Source organism: Oenanthe melanoleuca, chromosome 10 (genome assembly GCF_029582105.1).
Source record: "Oenanthe melanoleuca isolate GR-GAL-2019-014 chromosome 10, OMel1.0, whole genome shotgun sequence".
NCBI lineage: Eukaryota > Metazoa > Chordata > Aves > Passeriformes > Muscicapidae > Oenanthe > Oenanthe melanoleuca.
Genome location: NC_079344.1, coordinates 15,125,052 through 15,139,004, shown reverse-complemented (window position 1 = coordinate 15,139,004; position 13,953 = coordinate 15,125,052). Strand labels below are relative to the sequence as shown.

Sequence of the window (13,953 nt, the reverse complement as noted above, 5' to 3'; positions counted from 1 at the left end):
TCAGTGTGAGACTGATCCTGGATATGGGTGAGAGGTTTTGTGGGTGCCTGGTTCTCTTGCAGCTCTATGATTTGGCCATGGCATGCTACAGCCAGGAAACATCTCTCCAGCTTGACATATGGAGAGTCAGCAATGGTTCTGGAAGAATCAAAGCAGCAGGTCTGAGCAGGGATGAATTAAGGAGTGGCACAAGGTGGAGGGAAAAGAGGGCTGGGAATTTGTGCTTTAAGGATGATAGGAAACCAGACAAGGTAGAGCGGTGCTGGGTGGAGATAGAAGACAGACTTCTCTCCACACCCAGCAACAGTGAGCACAAGGAGCTGGCAAGGTACAGCTGGCCACAGAAGGGATCAGTGATCCCTCTCCAAGTGATCTGTTAAATTGTCCTTTCAATCCCCCACCCTTCCCAGACTGAAATCAAGGACCTCACAGCACAGAAGACACCTTGTGTTTACAGGCAAACACTACCAATAAATTTTGGGGGTGCAAACAAGCCAGCAAGTCTCCAACACCAAAATTCCTACCAAGAGAGATCATAAAAATGTGGACAATGCTATTGGATGCAAACTGGAATTCAAACAAACGCTCCGGGATGGATTTCCCTCTCCTACCCAATCCCCTCCTATGGATATGAAGCCAGTTCTAGGCTTTTGCTGCCATACCCAGTGCCCATCAAGGACACAGGGAATTTTTCTATAGTGTTTAGCAAGCTTCAGAACATGTTCTCAAGTTTGACACAGGGCAGGCTGAACTATGTAAAACTATGTAAAAAAAACCCTTAATAATCCACCTTTTTATGCAAATTGACAGTTATCAAAGAAAAGCAGAAAACGAAGGACTGTGGAATACTCTGGCAAATCCTCTTCATACCAATGAATTTAGACTCTGTGTGTTTTCTTTTGTGTCTAGTCTGCTGCAAGGGCTTGGCAGGAGTCGGAGCCAAGATGGCCAGTGGGGAGCATTAGCTTGGACCTTCCCACAGAGCTCTTGGCTTGTGCAGAGAAATGTCTCTTCCCTCTGCTCCCCTCCTCCCCTGCAGACAGACAGCCAAATCCCAAACTCAGTTTCATCACTTTGAGAGTGAAGTAACACAAATGACTTCTACAGACTAACCGAGGAGATAAATGGATGAAAGCAGGCTCAGGATCTGATCCCTGTGCTGCATGTGGGCTTGCCAGTCAAACAGAGCAGACTACAGGGCTCTTCCTTCTGGGGAGAAATGTGTGTTTAACAGCACTGAAATGGTCACAGCCCTAGAGCCTGGAACAGCCAGAAGCTCTCCAAGTTTCCCCAAGCTGTCTCCCTCTGCAGCTTAGCGCTGACTTGGAGGAACAAACTAATCTGTCCACTCACCAAGTCTCTGAGCTCTCCCAGGAGGCTGCTGGCAGACTCTGCTGGACACAGAGCAAGACAGAGGTTTTAAATATGGGTGCTTAAGTACTACCAACAGGAAACAACCTTGACATAACCACTACTCAGACTTAACACTTCACCATTACTGATGAGCCACCATTCCAAATACATCAAGAAAAGATCATGTAGGAGCAGGGCTACAGCAGGTCCTGGCAACTGCTACTCACACAAATTTTATGCTACAGTTCAATGTCAGTTCTGACTCCTCCAGCTTGTGTTTATGTCGGTGTATGGCAGTGTCCATTCTGCAGCCTGAAACCTAACCCACACTCCCACATATCACAGAGCATCAGCTGGAGGAATGTGGGAATGCTGGGACTCAGCTCCTCCCTTGGCATTAGCCTTCGGACCACCAACCTTGAGAACATGCTGAAGGAGACCTGGCTCCTGAATGTCAGCAGGTTTGTGGCTAATGGCAAAGCATCTCCCATTAAGGTCACTTAGTTTCCAATCCACAGATAAATCCAGTGACCTCTCCCTCCTGCTTTTAAAGGAAACAGTTTCCCAGAAGCTATCAGCATGCTAGCAGAGAGGATAAAAAGGAGAGATATTCTTGTCTGGTCTCAACCAGCAAATTATTGGGGGATTTTGCACACAACTTTATAAAAAAGCTCAAGTACTTCTCTGATTAGTCACTTATACTTTTTGTTTACTTGTAATGTATTTAGAAAACAGGAATAAAGAGGTTTCCTAGGAAGCAGTGGGAGAAGTAAGGTTGAGGAACATGAAACAGATGCATCTAATTGTGAGTCACCAGCATCCTAGGAAATATCACTCCCTCTACTAACATTTATTTGAAATCCATGATGAAATCATTCCTATCCAACACCAGAGCCATTCTGGTGCCCAAATATTTTGCAGTTTTGCCAGTAATTTGGTTCCAGTGGTATTAAATTGAGCCATAGTGGACGTTGGATCTGTGAATACCTCTGTTGCTTTCCCCCTCTCCTCTGAGAGGACAGCTGTTCTATTTTCCTAAGATCCCATTCCAATGGCCAAGGTAGCAGTGCTCAACCTCATCAGTGGTACTGGGGATCAAATCACTGTGTCTGTGTTCCAGAGTCAACCCTGACATGCTATTCCACACCTCATCAGTGAATGCCCTATTTTTTTCTGTTCTGCAAAAATAATCAGATTTTCATTACTTACTGAGTTAAATCCCTGCAGAGCCAGGTGAAAGCAAAGTTTCCAAAGAGACACTCAGGCTAACAGCTGCCTGGGGAACACCAATTCCATTTAAAATTTCTCTACCATGCCAAAAATAGCATGCCAAAGACTTTCTCCATAAAAAAATAAATTAATCTTACCCTCTTCTGCTCCATGAAATGACTTGGGTAAAGTCATGCATATTCAGAGCTAGGATATTAACTATTGAACAACACAGGACAGTCTATATTTTATAACCTCTCACACAGAAAGTAAAAGAAGTCTTAAAGCAAACTCTGCACAGATCAAAAGATTAGGTTACAAGTACATGGGATCCTGGCTGCAATATGGTTTAGACATTATTCACTATTAAACAACTAACTGAAGGTGTTCTGTACCAGATTTTCACCATCTTCAGTCCAGCTGTCCTTGGTTTTCAACCAAAAGGGATGCAGTGAGCTCCATCTACAGGGATTCTGGGCACATGCCATCTCGAACTTTCCAAAAACACATGGAAACTCTTCCTGTTGCTTTATGCTTTAGTGAGAACCAGATAATTATTGTCTGCCAACAATAGGTCTCACACCGAGCATGACCTAAAAGTGAGGATGAATGATACACAAAGGAGTTAAAAGAATTTTCCTCAAGTCACTGCTAGGAAGAAGATGTTGATTTAACAGTTTGGTTATCTTACAGCTTTTAACCTGAACTCTTTTGCCTGAACTTTTGACATTGTATTCTTTCTGTGGGAAAAATGAACTCGCTGTTCATTTTGCTCAGGTTACAATGAACAAGAACTAATTTTCCCATGCCTAGAGACTCAGAATATTCTAAAAGTTGGATCCTGAAACACTGAAATTGTTGAGTCTCAGTTAACTAATACACTTAAGTCCAAAACTCTTTATCATTAGTGCTTTAAATTATCTCTAAATTATGGTGTGATTTTACCACACAGTGAGATAACAAGCCCCAGAAAACTCTCCAAACCACCATCCCCACAAACACACAAAGAACTCACTGACACACCCACTGTTCTATTGGTATAAAGCAGTTACCAACATTTGCATACTGATCTGAACAGAATAAAACAAAAGTGTCTCCACATCTTTCACTTGCAAAAAGTAGCAGGGAGCAAAACACAAAAATACATCACTTGCTTGGAAGCAAACTTGCCAAATTTAGAATTTCTGCAGCACAAAGTGCACCGAGTCTGCAGTCAGGAACAACAGGAATTCTCCACAGGAGCCTGACTTCCACCTTGCTGTTGTTTCCAGTTTTTGACTCTGATTCATAGGCTTGGATTTCTTGGAAGACCATGTGTTTTGGAAAACCTGTCAGAGGCAATTAATTGATGGACTAATGGCAATAGAAGAAAAATACTGCAGCAGCTGCTTTAACAGATGCTTCTTCAGAAACATTCTAATCCTTGTGATATGACGCATTTTTCTGTATTTTTTGCTTTTACTTGAGCAAAACTCAGAAAAAGCAGGAAAAAGTTAGCAATTATTAGAACAGCTCCCAAGATATGGCCAGTCTTTGTTCTGCTGTTATGCTCAGTGCTACATTACTTCTTCTAAGACAAGAAAGTGCAAGAATCACAAGTTTTGGGGTTCTTGACATGAAATACTCCTTGTATACACCATTAAGCAAAAGACAGACTGGGGAAAATCTTGGATTAGATTAAAAACTCCTCATTAGGTAACAACTTCTCCCATCAGAAAGTGAAATAGTAGAACATAAATCTTTTGGATGAAGAGCACATGCATTTTAAATGGAACGTATCCCAAGATATGAAAACAGAAAGGGGAAGAAAGAAAATCAACATGGACAGGAAAAGATTCTCTTCTGTTCCCAGCTAAATTAGGCACCTCAATGCTGGGATACAGAGAGGATTTTAGGATCTACAGGAATATCAAACTAGACAGCCTAAGTCTCAGTGAGCAGCAGGAAAGCTCAGTGGATTTTAGTATTTCCAGATTAAAGTAATTGTCCAAAACCTATGCCTGAAGAAAATGATACCAAAATCTTAAAAAAAACCCTAAAAATGTTGTATAAAAATAAATTTATTTCTCAACAGTGGAAACAGGGATTTATTCAATATATACAGCACTCATGGAGATTCTCTTCCTTAATGGGGAGAAAGAAGTTATCTTCAGGAAGCCAGCATGGAAACATGTGCATGACAATAAGATCAAATGCTATGGGAAGAAATCCGTTAATTAAGTTGAATGTTATAGGTGGGCTTTGAAATATTCTATATTAACTTACAGACATTAAAAGAATATATTCATTGCTTTATATCCTGTGCCAATATTCCTCTCTCTTCCAGAGTCTTTTTTGTCGTGCTAAGTTTGAGTGTTTGAAATCTGCATTCTTGATGAACTGTTCTTGGATTCTGCTGGAACCAAGAGTGCATGTATCCATTGTAGAAGTCAACTGCTGTAAGCTTCTTCTTCAAAACTACTGTTTTGATTCCAACCCAGCCTTCCTAAAAATAAAAACAAACAAAAAAAGGCAGTAAGCTTCTTCCATATTTAAAGCTATCTTTAGATCCCATAGGCTGGCTTACAGAATATATTTTATTCAATGTCATCAGGCTTACAAGTCAAATTCTTGCTTGCAAATCTGCAAAGCCAGTTATTGGAAATTAAAAGTTCAATGTATCAAATGAAACATCTGGTGCTGATCTAAACTAGTATGGAGACTAACAGTGGACAATTAAGACAAAAGTTATGCACCTCACAAATACTAAAAACCTCATCTTTAGGGGAGTGAATATAAAAGAAATGGGAAAAGCCTACCTTGCAGCGAGCTACCAATGTTTGGGACATTTTATGGAACAGCACTGAACCAGGAACAACTCCACAGTCATTCAGTGTTTGATCTAAAAGCAAAGAAAAATCATCCTGCATTTTTATGCCAGCAAGTACAGAAAAGGTTTGAACCACTTCTGTTCCTTTGAAGCATGATAACCATCTTGAGTCACTATTTCGCTGAAAAATATTTTATTGTATTCTGTATTTTATTATAACCAAATGAACAGAAACAATCAGAACAAGTCATTCTCTGGCACTACTCCATATCTGACCCATGAACACTCACTAAGCCCTGATCAGTCACACACCTTGGCTCACACAGCACTCAGATTCCTAAAGAAAATGGTTTAAAAATTTAATAACTTAAAAGTAAATACCAGAAAAACCAGGAATATTATCCACTTCCACAAAATCCAAGAGTTTAACGGTAGTACCCTTCCAGAGTGTCTGCAAAGGAAACTGGAAACAGAAACAGATAACACATTGAGAATATTTTCACATTTACAAGCAATTTTTTTCCTTAGGCAAAACACCTGCGATAATAACATTAAGGGAAAATTTAGGAGATATTCCTTATCAGACTTAGTTTTCCTCACCTTTCCTTCAACTCAAACCATCAGCCTACACAGAAATTAGTTAGGTAATTAGCTACAACAGCTCTTCACTGTGGCTGTTTGCACTGTTAACTGCCATGCAGAGATGTCACTGTAGCACCAAACCTTCTCAAATATATCAGGGGACATCTCAGAGCTAAGGAAACAATATGAAATTTTTGAGCTGATTTCACACTTGGGATCAAGTCCATGAAAATTCTCCTGCACATAAATTCCACCTCTAATGATAAACTATCAGATTTTAGAAAACACGCAAGGTTACAGAGGCGCAAATAACTAAAACTAGTTCAGTTTAGTGAGGTCTAGTGATCAGTTAAAATATATACACCAAACTTAGCCATGCTATAGGACAAAAGAGGGTTCCAAAAAATCCAGTCTCACCATACTTCCTATTGCACGATGCAGTTGAATTATTTGTGCAGCTGTTTGCTCTTCCCATTTTATACAACTCTTCGCAATAGAGATTTTAGGAGCTAGGGGGAAAAGAGAAATTAGAAGACTTCTTATTCTGCTTTGCATCTTTTAGCAAACAGCTGTACCACTTTATCCTATTTTAAACCTCAGTTTTTCCTGACCAATAGTGGGTCTACCAACCAGTCAAGGTACCTCAGACAAAAACTGGAGAAAAGATTTTGTAAACACCTCACTTTGGATTATTTTTTACTCTCAGTTGTTCTCTTTATTTACCCACTGCACTGCAAACTTGTATCATGCTTACAAGTCTGCTTTAATGCTTGTAATGCTTCTGTCTGCATTACAACCAGGAAGAACAACAAACTCAGATTTTGTGATATTGTACAAGTAATTGAAAAAAAAAAAAACATTAATGAAGTAAATATAAAGAATTCTGAAGTATTTTTCTCCTGTATGACTTTTTAAAGTCAGAGAAGGCAGTGAAGAGAGCATATTGAGATAAGAATCTGAAAAAAATACAGCCTGCCATGGCAGGAAGGTTTAGTTTTCCAGCTGATAAAGGAAAAAATGAACAAGTCACATTAAAAGCAATGTGTACCTACCAAATGTTACCCCTTCTTTTGGCTGCTCTTTTTTATTTTTTAAACTTTCAGGCAAGTTCTTCAAAACTGCTAACAGCTGCAACATTAAATTTTGTACTGAGTATTAGTCAAGCAAAGTTTAGGCAATAATAAACAAAATAATATTTAATTTTTCAACAATGAAACTGTCCCATAAGCTTTTAGAAAACTGGCTCAGTATATTTAGAAGATGTATGTCCTACACAAGGACAGTAAAGACATCCTTCCCACTGAATCAAAATTTAAAAACACAAGTATTTTTATGGATAATGTCTTCTCTGATATTAATCCCAGAATAGGACAAAAGCTGACTATTAATATAAAAAAGCAGATATTAATTTAAATAAAATAACCTGCAATGTTTCCACAGACAGTATTTAGGTTCTTCACTGAATAGAAACACAACAGCAACGCACAGGACTGACACTGACATCCAATCATAGACCATTGAGCTCTCCTCTCAGCAAGGCAAAGTGCTCACAAACAGGAAGTTTCACATCATCCTCCTCAACTTGGAGCCAGCTCAGAACAAGATTAGTAAGAATTCTGTTTGCACATGTTAAAAGTAAAGCACCAGTCAGAAGTGATACAGATGGCAGGATTTTACCATGTTTGCACCCATCTTTGCCAACATCCCTTCCAGCTCCTGTGCTGTACAGCGGGGAGGAACAGCAACCTCTTCTTGCTTAATAATTGGACCTACATCAAACCTGCAAGGCAGAAAACATACAACCTCACTGGAGAAACTGAAGCTTAATCAGCAGTTCAAAAGTCTGCACACAATACATTAGCTCAGTTACTAATTACCTTTTTTATCCCTTCTAAAACAATTTTTCAGATGTCATTTCACATTATCAAATGCTTGGTTCACAAGTTAACAAAAGCAAGAGAATACCAGATCTCCCCTGGCAGCAAGAATCTCCTCAGCATGCTAAGACTGATATGAACACACAATTTAGGGTTCAGAACATGAGATCTGAGAAGAAACAACCTAAAATTCTCAAGAGGAAATTTGTTTTGCACTTTCCTGAGATCTATTATTAGACAAGCATCTAAGAAAGAAAAGGTAACTAGAATAACGTATTTTCACGAGTCTTTTTAGCCAGAGTTTGGGCTGAAACTAAAACATATAACCTCTCTCATGCCTAGACAGACAATTTCTTGACTTCTGTCCACTTACAAGATGTTGCAGGTGACTCGGCCTGTCATACCAAGCCTATTGAAAACGCTGTGTGACTGTTTTCTGTCTATTCCCTGTGATAATGTTAAGAATTAGAGAACAGGCCTAGAGTGCAAATTACATACTTACTAAAAGACTGTAATTGTGGTAAATCTCATAGATGAACATTTTTAAGTGTCTCAAACTTTAAAATTAATCACACACACTTTAAAGAACCGTGGTTATGTAGAATGAGTTAAATGATGACTTCAGCAGTGATTATTTAAAATCCTGAGAGGAAAGAGCAACAGTGACTCGTCTACAAAGCACACCAAACCTACCTTTTTGGTCTTATTTCCATAACTGTCACCCCAGTCACCTTATCACCGTGAAGCACCGTGTGGATGATGGGTGCAGGACCACGCCACCGTGGGAGACAGCTGGGATGGACATTCAGCACACCACTGCAATGAAATATTCACAAGTTAGAATAGGAATGGTACCTGAAACATATGCAAATGGAGTGCAACATATATTACAATGAAACCACTATCTCATGTGTTACTGGCTTAAATATGCACTTGAAGGAAAATTCACCACTACATAAACTTCAGTTTCTCAGTGAATAGAGAGAGATGTCAGGAATAAAGGCAAACATATTCTGCTGAATATTTGCATAAATTTACACCCATGTGTCAAAGAACACTAAATTTCACAATAAGAGCAACAGGGCTCAGGCTAAACATATGAACCCAGGGAAGCTGACCTCACCTACTGCAGGTGTGACTACAGGTGACCTACTGTCACAGACGCTGCCTCTAAAGAGTGCAGCTTTGCTAACGAAGCAGTGACAGACGTCCTGTCCACACACTTACTACGGGAACTGCAGAATGAGGTCCTCGCTTAGAAGACGCCCGAAAGACGCCACCACACCCACATCGAACTGCCCCACGGGCCCCGTGTGTGGCCACTCGTGCACGGGCAGCCGGAGCTCCCTGGCACAGCGCCTCACGGGCAGGTCCCCGGGCAGGGGGGACGGCAGGGTCACCACCTCCAGCCGGGACACGAGCGAGCCCTCGCTGGGCTCCCTGCGGTGGAGAAGGTGTTGAAGGCATCGTGCAGGCAGACTGAGGCGAGGGCTGGGTCACCTCCACCCCTCGCTGTGCTCCTGTGCCAATCCCCGGTCTCTGTGATCCTGGTGCCTGTCTCACGCTCAGGGTCCTTCCCCCTCCCTTCTCTGCCATCCTCCCTGCCCAACCCACGGTCCCTCCCGCACGACTCCACCTCATCCCTCAATAACCTCTGAACCTCATCACGAGCCCTCATCTCCACTCGCTCGGTGCCCAACCCTGTCTCACCCTCCCCAGCCCCTGCCGTGTCCCCTCAGGCTCCGTGCCCCTCACGTCCCCGTTCCCCCTCAGGCTCCTCCCTCACGTCCCCATCTCCCGTGTCCCGTCTGCCCCTCTCTCCTGGCCCTGTCTCCCCTCAGACCGCTCTCCCCCGTGCCCGGGCGGTACCCTGCGGCCCTCAGGGCTCTCAGGGCGGTCACGGCGAAGCGGTCGGTGCCGAAGAACAGCACCCGCCATGGCGGCCCCGCCGCCCGCACGCCCTCGCGCCAGGCGCGCAGCACCCGGGCACGCATGGCGGGGCTGGCGCCGCGCGCCGCGATGACGCACGGGACCCGCCCCGCGCCGCGGCCGGCCTCAGCGCTGAGGGGCGCCGCCGTCGCTAGAAAATCAGGGGATTATCGGGGAGCCACAGGCATCATCGAGTCCAACCCAGTCGGAAAATCATAGAATTAGGGGCAAACCTGAGTTAGAACAGAGCCACAGGGATCATCGAGTCCAGCCCGTGGCCCTGCGCAGGACAGTCCGGTAGTGCCACCCTGTGCCTCAGCGCTGTCCGAAAGCTTCTGCTGCTCTGGCAGCCTTGGGGCTGTGACCATTCCCTGGGGAGCCCCTTCCAGTGCCAACCACCCTCTGAAAGCCTTCTCCTGACATCCAGCCTAAATCTCCCCGACTCGTCTTTATGTCGTTCCCTCGGATGCTGTCACTGGTCAGAGAGTGAAGGGAGCAGTGTCTGCCGCTCCGCTGTCCCTCAGGAGGATGTGGGAGATCACAGGGAAGTCTCTCAGTCTCTTCCAGGCTGGACAAAACAAATGCCCTCAGCCGCTACTCATACACCTTCCCTTCCACAGCCTTCCCCACCCTCGTGGCCTCCTCTGGATGCTCTCTAAGAGCACAATGCCTTCATACTGTGCTTAGCCTGGAGAAGACTGACAGGGGATCTCGTTAATGCATAAAAATATCTCCTGGGGTGTTCAGATGCTAGTTCAAGGGTCTTTTGGGTGGTGCTCGGCAACAGGATGAGGAGCAGCGTCCATAAATTACAACACAAGAAGTTCCCCTCAACATGGGCCATAACTTTATAGTGAGAGTGGCAGAGCTGTGGGACAGCTGCCCAGAGAGGCTGTGGAGCCTCCCTCTCTGGAGACCTTCCAAAGCCACCGGGACACGCTCACCTGTGTCACTTGCTCCACATAACCCTGCCTTGGAGGGGCTTGGGCTGGGTGATCCCCAGAGGTCCGTTCCAGCCCTGACAGTTCTGTGGTTTGGTGTGGGGTGGTGGGAGCCCCTCAGCTGTGCTGCCCTGACAGCTCCGGCCCCGCGGTGCCATGCTCCTGAGTGATGTCACCCTCTAACCCTGAGCAGGAATTCTCAGTGCAAAGATAACGCAGAAAAACGTCAGGGACTAAAGGGGTGTTGACCCCACAGCCACTGATCTGGCTCTGACGGCATTTGAAAAACAGATTTCCGTTTTTGACTCCATGGACAGCTTCATTTTAACAGTGACAGTAACTCAAAGAATGTTGTCTTGTAAACTACGGGGTCAGAATCACCACTTAAAGAACTGTCTCCTCCCATAACATAAGTATGAAAATATTTTATCGTTCTGCTAAGTACATTCTTTCCCCCTGTGGGAAGATGGTTTATTTGTGTAGCTTTTAATGTAAATCACATACACAAATTCCTTGCACATCTAAATCACAGTCTATCCTACAGTCTTTGACACTAGGAATTTCTGCAGCATGGAGTGTGAGAATCTGAAAATATCCTATATGCCTGTGAAAATATGTAAATGACTTGGAAAATGGATGGCAGAATTTTATGTTGAATACATAAGGGAAGGATCAATTAAAAAAAAGTGAAATTTTGTGCCATACTAAGCAATGCTGTGTATATTCCTTCCTTTTTCTTGTCTGTTTGCTCATCATTAGGGTTTTCTTCTCTTAGCCATGGACTCCTGTGGTAGTAATAAGAAGAAAAGAATGAAAAATTGCTGTTCCAGATATAAAAAAAGAGTCAGGCCATCCTAACTGGGGTGCTTACATTCTTGCACCCTGAGAAAAGGAGAATATGCTACCAAATACTGAGGTAATTTCTTAATCAGTATGTAAAAATCAAATGCTAAAAATAATTTACAATTTTCTATTGCCTGGGGAGTCCTATGAAAACACTTGGTTTAGTCACAGGCAGGACACTTCAACTCTGGTCACCTCATCTCAGTGATTAAATGACATGTTACAGTAAAAATAAATAAAAATATAAACAAGAGGCTAGCAAGGATGAAGGCATGGCTTGTACTTCAGAAGAGATTAAAGCTCCCAGCCTGGTTCATGTTGGAAGGTGAATTGGAAAGAAGTGAAGGTGAACAGTCTGACTTATCATAAACAGGGAACAATTTGTCATTGCACAATAACTAAGTGATTACAGGCACTCATGGCTGTCAGGGCTCAAACGAGAGGAGCACTGTTCAGCACAGAGTGTAATTTCAGGCCTTATCTCAGATGGTGAAAAATTTGACCTTATAATATCTCAGATGCTGAAAAATACTCATGGTTTCCAGAGGCAATTGCTGGAAGAAAGGCTGGAAGGAGATATCCTGTGTGGTGACAGCAAATACCAGTTCTCTGAGGTCTTGGGTGAAGCCCTGGATTTATCATCAACACTTCAGAAAGGCCAGGGATGTATGTGTGTGTCTGCATTGCCCAAAAGTTGTGAGTTTGAACCCAGGATCCAGCGGCTGCTCAGTATTAATTCCAGGTATCAGATCCAGGCACTGAACATATCATTGACACCATGTGTTGAGTTTCACCTGCTGTTCCTCCAGGACTTAAGCCCTGAGATGAATTCTCACTTCTGGCTGTAGTTAAGGCTCCTGGAAATGCTGTAACTCCATGCTGAGCTTTGCCAGACATATGCACAAAGTAATTAAAGTTTCATTTGCAGTGAGTTTTAGAAGTGGACTTCAATTCCCTCCAGTACACTTTCTCCCATGTAATTCATCCTTGGCTCTGCTGTGACAGCACATTTCAAACACATTATGGCTGTTATTCATTATTATGCCTTTGTGAATTTTAACTGAAGATTTATTTTGATATAAATTTTTTCAGAATGAAAGCAACTATCTGATTGTTTCACAAAAATAAAATAAAAAAAATTTGGCTTTCCTGCTGCATTTGAACTCTGGTTTTGTACATGGAAAGAAAAAAAAAAAAAAAAAAAAAACCAACCCTGAATGTTTAGTTATTCTGTAACCAGGCATTTCAGGTCAAAGACACTGAAGGGATCAAAAAAGATAAGCAAAATTAAAACACCAAGGTCAGACAAATTCTTCCCAAGAGCAGTGAAGACAAATCTGAGGAGGAAACAGAACACAAATCAGATCTTATCTCCACTTTGCTTCCTGGCCAAAGACGCTGAAAGTGTCTCCAAGAAGTAAAAAGATATTTCCCATTAGCCAGTGCCAGTGCTGTCAGGGGAGACACAGAATCAAATACTCACACCCTCACTGGAGAGGAACAGGAGCACTCCTGAGCTCGTTTGTGGTTCTCTGGAAAAGGAGAGGATAGTGGGCACAAGAGCCAACTCCAACAAGTAGGGAACTGGTTTTATTTTTCACGTACATCATGCTGAGTCCTAAACATATCTCAGCCACCTACCTGCATCCTGACCCTAGATATATAGAGCCATGTGGAAAATTGGGATGAAAAGGAACCTTCTGGTGTTGTGCAGTCACCCTCCTTATGTTACAGTCACCTTTTCACCATGGCCAGTGTCTCCTTCCCTCTACTCAGAGATTGTTCTGCAGAGGCCAAGTGCCTTCTTTGTGCTTTCCCAAGGCCAGAGGGTTTGATGTGAGACTACTTACTGTGCTGTCCATGTGCACCCTTTCCCTGGCAACAAAAAGCTCAACAAAGATGCTAGAAAAGTGTTCTCCGTTGTGGTGGCACTTCTGAAAAGATCCAGCTGGAATTGAGAAGGAAAGACAGCAGGATTTACCATATGGTGGGATGTCCTGGCTGGATGTGCCTCCAGCAGCAGGGAGCAGCTCTTGTTTCCTGGGGGATGCATTTCTGAGCTCCCATCTGATCACTGCCAGGCTGAGGCTGAGCAGTGAAACATCTCTGTTTGGGGAGCACGCATCTACTGGGTGATATTTCACTGGGTCTGCCCAGGGAAACTCTGGATGTGAGATGGGATTCAAAGGATTAATCACAGTGGAACAAAGCTTCAATGCCAAAGATCACAGAATCATAGAATGGCCTAAAGTTCATCTCATTCCAACACCCTTGCCAGGGGCAGGGACACCTTCCACTAGACCAAATTGTTCCAAGCCCTGTCAAACATGGCCTTGAACACTTTATTTCAAGCTGAAAAATGCCAAGAACAGGACAAACATAAGGATACTACACCCACCATCTGGAGTTC

General features: G+C 43.1%; 2 protein-coding genes across 6 annotated transcripts in view; both read right to left on the bottom strand.

Moving 5' to 3' along the window:
• The window catches only part of LOC130257427 (gonadotropin-releasing hormone II receptor-like), a 34,053-nt gene extending 30,169 nt beyond the window's left edge, over window positions 1-3,884 (bottom strand). For all 5 annotated transcript variants that reach the window (XR_008841324.1, XM_056499921.1, XM_056499919.1 and 2 more), the window contains exon 1: window positions 2,958-3,884. The gene's annotated coding sequence lies outside the window, so the exon portion shown is untranslated. The remainder of the gene's footprint in view (window positions 1-2,957) is intronic.
• Window positions 3,885-4,604: 720 nt separating this feature from the next.
• On the bottom strand, window positions 4,605-10,864 carry MTFMT (mitochondrial methionyl-tRNA formyltransferase). The gene is made up of 10 exons (XM_056499924.1): window positions 10,704-10,864; window positions 9,700-10,327; window positions 9,058-9,270; window positions 8,524-8,646; window positions 7,631-7,733; window positions 7,006-7,081; window positions 6,371-6,462; window positions 5,753-5,834; window positions 5,361-5,443; window positions 4,605-5,047 (listed from the first exon to the last, which is right to left on the bottom strand). Exons 2-10 carry the CDS (start codon window positions 9,822-9,824, stop codon window positions 4,847-4,849), a joined length of 1,098 nt encoding a protein of 365 aa, XP_056355899.1. The 5' UTR covers window positions 9,825-10,327; window positions 10,704-10,864; the 3' UTR covers window positions 4,605-4,846.
• Between the last annotated feature and the right edge of the window lie 3,089 nt (window positions 10,865-13,953).